The following is a 9,129-nucleotide window of genomic DNA, read 5'->3' on the forward strand; positions in this document are numbered from 1 at the left end:
ATCGAAAATGAGTAAATCAATTGAAAGACTAATATGATGTCTATCAAAGTCCAATTGGGGAGATGCTTTTTCTTGGACATCGGAGTGGATGAATATTAGAATATAGATACATATATGTGATTTACTGGACTAACAATACATCGGACTAGACCTAAGAAGAATGAAAAATGAAAATGACTTGGAAATAAATTTATAATTTTCGAATAAAATGAAGTTAAAAAATGGAAATAAATAATTTGGTCATAATAAATCGTTGAATGTAGAAATATTAAATATATTTTCTCATAGATTCTTTTACGGTAAAGTCGTCATGGTTTTAACAGAATTAGAATTGGGTTGAGAAGATTATTTAATTGGAAATTAATTAAGATATTTATTTTGGGAAATAGAAAAACAAATGTTGGGTTGGATCAAATTGTATAGTGCTAGATTAAAAGTCCAGGAAATACTTGTAATTGGACCCGATATGGGAGAAGCCCAAAAGCCCCTCATGTTAAAAGGGAGGGACGACAAACCCTAGTATTATTAACTAGAGCTGTCGCCCCCTATACTTCTAGTTAAACTAGGAATTCATTTTTCTAGTTGAAATAAACTTCTAAAATCAAGGGTTTTACTTCTTTTCCCTATAAATAGATGGTATCGATAGGGCTATTTAGACAACTTTAAGATATTGTTACTTAGCCCAAAAATAGTGAGAGTTTATTCTCAAATATTAAAATTATTTTTTGAAATAACAATTTTGTCGGTTTCTATTAGAAAAGATTTTCGTTTTCACACCAAAATAAAGAAAATTATTTCTGATTCTATGTTTGATTCGAATCACTTGAGCCTACACTCGAAGCAGTTCGCGGTACAAGAATAGTGGAGAAGGTCGTTCAATTGAAAGCCAGGAACGACAAGGATCTGTCTAGCCGAAAACACAGGTGCAATTTTGGTAAAGTGTTTATTGTTATAAATATCACTAAGTGGCTCGGTTTTTTATTTTTTCCATTTTCTGCTGTGGAAGAAAACCGTTTTCAAACCGGATTTTTTCCAACACCTATGAATGATGTTGATATTTGATTTGGCAAAGAAGAAAATAACAAAAAAATAATTAAAAGAAAACATAAATGAAATTGATATTAAAATTAACTAATTTTTTAATAATTGAAACGAAAATTGAAATATACCTAAAACCCTAATTAATCCTATGAAAGAACTTAAAAACAGAAATCAACCCTTCCTAATATGATCTTATAAGCTAACATTTATAGTGTTTATGTAGTATGACCAAATTAGGTCAATTACAATCTATGTAATAGGTTAAATAAGATTGTGTGAACTAAGGGTGTTTAATCGGTTAACCGACCCGAACTAATATTAACCGAATCAATACAACTTTTTAAACCCTTAACCGTTAACCAATCCGAAATTTTTTCAAAAAATATTAATTAAACTGAAATTTTCAATTAATTCAACCGGTTAATCGAATTAACTGAAATTTATATGGTTTTTGTTTTTTGGTTAAAATAAGTATAAAACATATAAAAAATTTAACCAAACTTAATATATGTAAAATGTATATAAATAATATAAAATTTTGGTTAATTCGATTAATTAACTGATTTCATATAGAATTAACCGTTAACTGAACTTCCAAAAAATTATTAATCGACCATCTACCGAATTAATTCGGTTAACCAACCGATTAACCGAATTAATTCGGTTCGGTTGATAAATTGGTTTTACTCGAAATTTGCACACCCCTAGTATGAACAAAAACACTCATTATAGATATATGGGCCTTGTCGAACCGGTGTTGCGACTTTGATGGAAAAATACTTAATCTTCGGGACTGGTTGGAATGTTGCGACTTTGGCTTCGTGATGTCGCAACATCGTTGGCAGTATGATTCAAGTTGTAAAAATCAATTTTGATGCTTCTCTAAAAGGGAAAAATCGAGAGGCAAGGGCGGCTACAATTGCCAGGAAAAGCAATGGAGATATTGTAGGTGGAACCAACGTGTTGATGCATGTGTCTATGGCATTAGCGGCTGATGCCGAAGCTATGAGGTTGGGCTCCATACTTGCGGCTGATAATAACTGGGAGTCCGTGGAATTTGAATCCAGCAATCTTCAACTGAATCAATGCTTATCGAAAAAGAACCAATGCCCTTGGGAGATTTTTGCAATTGTTTAAGATATTCTATCTATAGTTTCTAAACTTAGAGATGTATCGTTTAAGTTTGTCAAAAGAAACAGTAATAGAGTTGTTGACTAGATCGCAAAAAAACTAGGATCAATTCATGAACTCAAACTGGGTTCAAGTTCCACCTGTGGAACTAGTAACACTCTTGTAATCTGGTTCCTCTTGAATGAATGGTTTGTTGAAAAAAAAAAGCCGAGGATGAGTCATTAAAATTCAAGCATGCCCGTTATTATCACTTATCAACTATGGTATTAATACTGGAATAAATGTCGGATATGAGTATATGTTTCATACGAATATTTAAATTCTTTTCATATCCCACGTCTTTAATATTCATGTCAGAAAATAAAGAATGATAACATAACTTATGAAGCAATTTCAGTTTGTAACAATTTTACCATGATCTATCTAGCTAATATGCCTTTATCCCGGCTCCAATCATATTATATTATAAACATAGAAGAGTCTGAATTTAGGACACCACTCAACATATTAACATGCATGTGAGGCTTTAAGTAAATTAATACCTTTATTCAAAGAGTAAAGATTCGATAGTTAAACACAGAAAATGAACCCGGTAGTGGATACAAAAAACCTGTTATCTAAAGATATGAGATTTCCTCCATGGTGAAAGTAGTGTTTCCTGGAAAGCAGCAGCTCCTAACCATGAACTTTTTCTTGTGCTTCATCCATATCATCTCTCAGTCCTTTCACTTTGCGTATGCTGAGTTTTCGTATTTTCCATCCCACCTATAATTTGGTTTGGATGATAGAACAGATGACAGAAAAAATACAATGAAAGATCAGCTATTTTAGATCCATCCTGATACTAATAAATGACATGAGAGGACTCAGGGTCCCAAAGTGTGGGTATACGTCAATGTAGGTATGTGCCGGAAACAAGTATATTTAATTTAATTTTAGGTAATAGGAGGGTTATATCTCCATCCTCATATTTATATATACATGTCATAAGCAATATAGGTCATAGTTACCTGCAGTCTTCCTGTTCTGGAACTTTGAGCTCCAAATCCTCTGCAAATGGCTGAAATACTAGGTCTATCTTCTCATCATCCACTTGATCAAGAATTGGTGGGTCCCACTGTAGTAGTTTGACGCATGAGAAGTTATGACATGCTTAATGTGAAAAAAGAATCCCCTTAAAAAGTAAGTTACCCACTTATCGGATTTGAAAAGTTCATCCAGTAGTAATATGATTGATTACAAATTCTTCCCAAGTTCAAAGTTTTTAACAAGTAAGCAACCAATAAAAATCATAAGTTATTTCACTAAGATTCTAGGCTGACATGCATGGATTAACACATGCAAAGATACATGAAAGCTATATCACTAATTGACCTTAGTTTGAGTTTAATTTGGATATGGATATGTTTTTGAATTGGATAAGTAATTTAATTTTCCAAGTTTTTCCATGTATTTGGAAGATCCTTGAAGTTGGAGGGTCATGCATATGTGTCAAACACAAGTAATTCAAGAAAAGTAAAGAGTTGGAATAACATAGCATACAAGGATGCATTAGTAAAAGAGGGTACCTTTGGAGCATTATCCTTGTCAATGGTGAGGGCTCTGATACCCTTTCAACAAAAACAGAAGCAAATCCATTCACGAGTTAGATAAAGCTCGTTTTGAAGTTTCCGTAAGTGGTTAAACTCAAATTAATTACCTCGTAGACATCTGCAGAGATTGTGGTCCGTAATATATTCATCGTTAGTCGAAATTCTTTCTTCAGGCTTTCAGCCAGAGTTTGCTTCCTCCCTTCACGAATCTAGAAATATTAATCCAACAATTAATGGTTGTGCTTTGTTAACGACCTTTTGGGGTAAAACCAAGTCAACCAGGTGTGCTTTGTTAAGTTGATACCAGTTCCATAGTTCTACAATTTGAAAAAGTCGAAACAAACACTCGTGTGTATAGACATCAGAAAGACTTTGATGGAGTCACTGATCTCAAGTTCGAAATCAAGACAATGCATCAATTTAAACATGAAAAAGATAGATGCTTTTATGTAGACACCATACTGTCAGTAGAAAATGAGATGAACTTCATTCAGCTTTGAAGGATGGAATGAATTTATTTCGAGTTAGTTGCACTTGAAGCAGAAGCCTCATCCTTTACAAAAGTTTAACTTAAATCACTATCAAATGCCTATAAATATAAACCAAAGTTCTGCAAACCAGTTAAACATATGAATAAATGGTAGAATAAAGTAAAAAACTATTACCGATCTCAATGTTATTTTCAATCCTGTTGGCGATGATCTTTTCAACCCTTTCAGTACAGGACCAATCCATTCATTGCCCTCTTTGCTCGCCTCCACTTCCTGTCAGAGAACATTCAAAGAAAGTGAATATCATGAGGAACTTTTCCAATTCAAACTATGTTAATGTTCCTTTCTATGTTGAGAGATTAAAGGAGAAAGAAAAAGAACTTACAAATGATTTTATAATGTCTGCAACAGTATCCTTTGAGAAACATTCATCAATTATCTGCTTCCTGGGGAGTAATAAAAACTATCAGCTTTCACAAATGCTGAGGTCAATGACCTTTCCCAATTCATCTTTTAGTTGACACTTCTGCATCCAAGTATCAAATATAGCTATGTGTTTGATACATGTCTGTCCAATTTGCTCTAAGCTTTTTCATGTGTAAAGAGTCCTTGGAGGGTTTTATCCCGTACCCATGTTCAAATATGTATCAAACATGTCTGTCGAAGATACTTCAAACAAAATAAAGAGTCAGAGCTACATAGGTTGACACAGGTTTTCTTACTTGTTTAAAATACTGTCTTCATCAAGCTGCACATGCAAAGAAAATTCCTCAATTGTAGCCTTGACAGCGTTTTCATCACCAACGTTCAAGCTAATCAGACGCTTCTCCAGCTCAGGAAGTTTCTGATTATAATAGAAAATAAAACGTTATCATGATATTACTCAATCTAAGGGGAAAAAAAGCATAGACAAATTGACAATTTAAAAGGATCAGAAAACACCTCATTAATTTCAATCTACATATACACAATATTTAAAGATTAAAAGCTCAAATTTTAATCCAATTCTTTGAAGGCTCAAATTGATGAGGTGTTTTCAAATTTTAATATGGATAGAGAAAATGAGGTTCGTCCAGAAAGTCTTGGAACGAATTTAAAAGATGAAAAGCTCAAATTTTAAGTCAAATTCTTTGTAGACTGAAATTGATGAGGTGTTTTCAAAGTTTAATATGGATAGAGAAAATGAAGTTCATCAAAAAAGTCTGAGAACGAATTTGTTAGTAGATTATTGTTCCTTTTATGTATCCTCAACAGTCAAAGTGTTACTAATTTCAGCATGGTTAGCTGATTTCGTATCTCCAACTCCTCAATTTTTTACTGAAGTATCTGTATTTGGTACCTGTATCTGAGGACATGGTATGAGGATATGATCTTTCAAGACCCTTCAAATACATAAAAAAAAAAAAAATTTAATTGAACATATGTGTATGTGTAGAACACATACTCATGCCCAAGTTCAAGTAATATAGTCATAGACTGTTTAAATTTGCATTAGAGCAAAGTTGGGATCAGCTTCCCACCCAAGCCTCTCCCTATAAATTGTAAAATATATGATACTTCCTGAAGCCAGAAGAAAAAATGGAGATCTTTTTTTTTTTTGAAGCAAACCCCAGCACTCGTGCCAGGTCATATACTTCTTCACAGAACTTCTTTCCAAAAGTGAATGCTAATAATACAGGATATAAAGAGAAATGTCAAGTAAATCTTTAACGCTTGCAGCAGCAGATGGCCAAAAGAAAATGGATTAATGTCTGATGAGAATAGATGGAATGTGATCCAAGGTAGGAAATTAAATTATGAAATCAAATTCCTTGAAACAAGCTAGAGTTCCGATTTGTTTGGGTTGTTATTTGTGAATTTGACAGGATAAGAAACATTTAATACTAATTGTTTCTGTGCACAATAAATCTCACAGCTATTACATAACCATAGTCTATGTTACCCAAACTTGGGTGTGAATGTCAGAAATAGTTATGTATCAGACCCGAGTATGTTCAATTCTTTCCATGTTTTTCCATGCATGTCCAAGAATTTCCATGCATTTGAAGAGTCCTTTGAGAGTTATATCTCCATAACTATGATGGCTATGTGTTCAAATACTGGTATTTCATGAAAAACAAAGATTCAAATCGACATAGATAACTGAACTCACCTCAAGAGGGACAAAATGGGTTGCTAGTCCAGCTACAACCAATTCCTTACCATTTAACCTAGCCCCGGTTAAAGCTAAATATTCCCCTGCAATGAATGATCAAATAGTCTTAAATAAGCTTCCAAAAAAAGTACCATAACAAAACCAAATACAAATCTATATCTACTTTGGCAAGTCATTCTTACCCAAATGGCCAGGGAGATGGGAAAGCATGTATGAGAAACCACAGTCCACATGAAACCCAATACTTGCTTCTGGTGTTGCAAAGACCTAAGCACAAGCATTCAAAAGCATACCATACAGAAGATTCAGCACATCAATTCAGTAACAGATAAAGGAAAGAAGGTAAGGTTGAAATTTGAAAGTATTGATTTATGTACACAAAATGTCAAGAGAATGGCTATATACGCACAGTTTTTTCTGTTACAACTGAGAACTTCATCGGGACCATCAATGATGCACCACCTCCCATTGAAATTCCTTGAACAAGAGCAACCTGTCAAACACAATACATCAATTAGACTGGTAGATTTCCACAGTGAGCAGATCTCACATTCAATGAACTTGTGTAATGGTATGAGAATGCAGTGTGGAAATAAAAAAACCTGAGTTTTCTTATAGGTATGAATGTGATAGCAAAGCCAATACATTCTATAGACCACTTCAAGGCAGGAATCCTCTGTCAGAAGAATAATTCATTACAAATTAAAATTCATAATGTTGTGCACAATTGCACATATACGAGCAGTCATTAGGTGTTATGGAGGAAGTAATAGAATTTAAAACTTATGTTACGAGAACTTCATTATTTTTAAGGTTTTCCAAGTATTTAGAAGATCATATCCTATACCCATATCCGAACAACATAGTTTAAAACATAATAGAATAGAACCAAAAGTCCAATATCAGGATAAGACCGATAGAACATTTACTTGATTTCCTTCCCTCATAGAACATTTTTAAATCTCCACCAGCAGAAAATGCACGCCCGGCTCCCTGAATAAAAAGTTACAAACAATATAATTTAGAAATCATGAAAATTGACAAAGAAATCCAGAACTAGGAACCATTAGAAATGACCCAATTTAACAACCTTGATCAGTATAAGCTGAGCTTGCTCATCTCTTTCCCATTTTTCTAAGTATTTAGCTAGCAGGGAGACCTGATTGCAGTAAAAGAAACAAGAATTTCAGAAGATTTGACTTGAAGAACATAAAAGAAAGCCCTCAGGCAGTGTTAGTTTGAACATTACATACCACTTTGGATGAGATGACATTCAAATGTCGAGGCCTGTTCAAAGTGATGATTCTTACATGGTCTAATTCCTCTCCAACAACAACCTTAAATTGAGTAAAATAGGGAAAAAACATAAGAAGTAGTCTTAAATTAAGGTTTTTTTAAATAAATAAAAAACCCAAAGAAGTACTTGTAACATTGAATCATTAAAAGGAGATGATTACCAGTTCATCGGGATTAACAACTTCTTTTGCCATTTGATTCGCCGGAACTGATTGATAAAGTCGAAACCCACAAACTGCACAGAAACAAATAAATAAGTAAAAGGGAGAAGTCGAAGCTTGAAAACAATGAAATTGTAGATATTGTTTAGTTAGAGCAATTAAGTTCATAAATGAAAGGAGAGAGAGGAACATACAAAAGAAAAATTAGTGAAGAAGGAATGGAAGAATATGATATATATATATAGAGAGAGAGAGAGAGAGAGAGAGAGCAAAGAGTAGTTGGTAATGGCAATGGTAAAGGCAAAGGAGCAGAGGGTGGTTGGTAATGTCAAGAATGGTAAATGCAAAGGACAGTTGTGTGTCATCTCATCCATAAATCATAACACTTTCAGCTGTGATTCTTCGTTCTTACCTACCTTCCCTGATTTCGCAGTAGTTGAGTGTTTGTGGGTGATATACGCGCGCCTACCCCCCTTTCATGCCATAAGTTACACCATGGGAATATTAAATTGGAGCTAAAATTACCATATGAAAATACGAATCTTTTTTAAATTTATATATGATAATACTTTTAAAGTAATAAAATAGTAAATTCTCGTTTTCTCATTTAACTACAAATTTACAATTTAATATTACAGTTTTTGAAATTATTTTTTTGTTATATGTAACATCTTTTAATTGGTATAATAATAAATTTAGTTACCAATTTTTATATTTTTATAAGTTTGATATTAATTCTATATAAAATTATAAAAAATTCAAATTTATTTAAAATAGAAAATGCTATATAAAATTTCTAGAAAAATAAAATCTCAAAAATATTGTTGTTGAATAACTAATATGCATGAGAAATAAAAAAAATACCAGAATCAAATAACAAATTAAAAACAAGACAAAAATATGAGATCATTCACATGCTTCCTCAGTTTCTTGAAGCCAAATTAGTAATATTTTTAAGCCAAGTTACATGTCCTTAAAGAACATCTAAAACTGATGTCAGGCTTCTGAAATTGATTCTAATGTAATTTTTTAGCCAAAAATTAAAAAAAAATTTACCACAAAATTTTCTTTTTTAGACACAATTTAAATTTTCAATTCATGTAAAATGTTTTTCAAATCGTAAAAATAAATTATAATTTATCTTTTTTCTTTTCTTATAACGAAAAAGCTATGTCAAGAAACATAAGGACTAAAAAATAGAGAATTAATAATTTTAATTAATATTTTATGAGTTTTAAAGAACGAATATTAGATATTTATAT

At 32.4% G+C, this 9,129-nt stretch overlaps 1 protein-coding gene across 2 annotated transcripts; it reads right to left on the minus strand.

The window, feature by feature from the left end:
* Positions 1–2,697: 2,697 nt before the first annotated feature.
* Positions 2,698–8,297, minus strand: LOC105803491 (3-hydroxyisobutyryl-CoA hydrolase-like protein 5). Of its 2 annotated transcripts, none has more exons than XM_012635710.2 (16): positions 8,280–8,297; positions 7,868–7,941; positions 7,664–7,747; positions 7,501–7,569; positions 7,340–7,403; positions 7,013–7,086; positions 6,820–6,903; positions 6,593–6,677; positions 6,408–6,493; positions 4,978–5,099; positions 4,641–4,701; positions 4,430–4,528; positions 3,872–3,973; positions 3,741–3,782; positions 3,183–3,289; positions 2,698–2,937 (listed from the first exon to the last, which is right to left on the minus strand). In XM_012635710.2, the coding sequence occupies exons 2-16, from the start codon at positions 7,898–7,900 to the stop codon at positions 2,898–2,900; spliced, it is 1,152 nt and encodes a 383-aa protein (XP_012491164.1). In that variant the 5' UTR covers positions 7,901–7,941; positions 8,280–8,297; the 3' UTR covers positions 2,698–2,897. The 2 variants fall into 2 exon arrangements, with proteins under 2 accessions (XP_012491164.1, XP_012491163.1); XM_012635709.2 differs by lacking the exon at positions 8,280–8,297 and adding an exon at positions 8,062–8,219.
* Between the last annotated feature and the right edge of the window lie 832 nt (positions 8,298–9,129).

The sequence above is a fragment of the Gossypium raimondii genome, chromosome 11 (genome assembly GCF_025698545.1).
Source record: "Gossypium raimondii isolate GPD5lz chromosome 11, ASM2569854v1, whole genome shotgun sequence".
In the NCBI taxonomy this organism is placed as follows: Eukaryota; Viridiplantae; Streptophyta; class Magnoliopsida; order Malvales; family Malvaceae; genus Gossypium; species Gossypium raimondii.

Excerpts from the sequence above, each read along its gene's own strand:
- LOC105803491 (XM_012635710.2), bottom strand. The coding sequence starts at position 7,900 with ATGGCAAAAGAAGTTGTTAATCCCGATGAACTG. Across the intron at positions 6,904-7,012 it reads ATACCTATAAGAAAACTCAG|GTTGCTCTTGTTCAAGGAAT; the intron begins GTTTTTTTATTT and ends TGTGTTTGACAG. Across the intron at positions 3,783-3,871 it reads TCTCTGCAGATGTCTACGAG|GGTATCAGAGCCCTCACCAT; the intron begins GTAATTAATTTG and ends TTTTGTTGAAAG.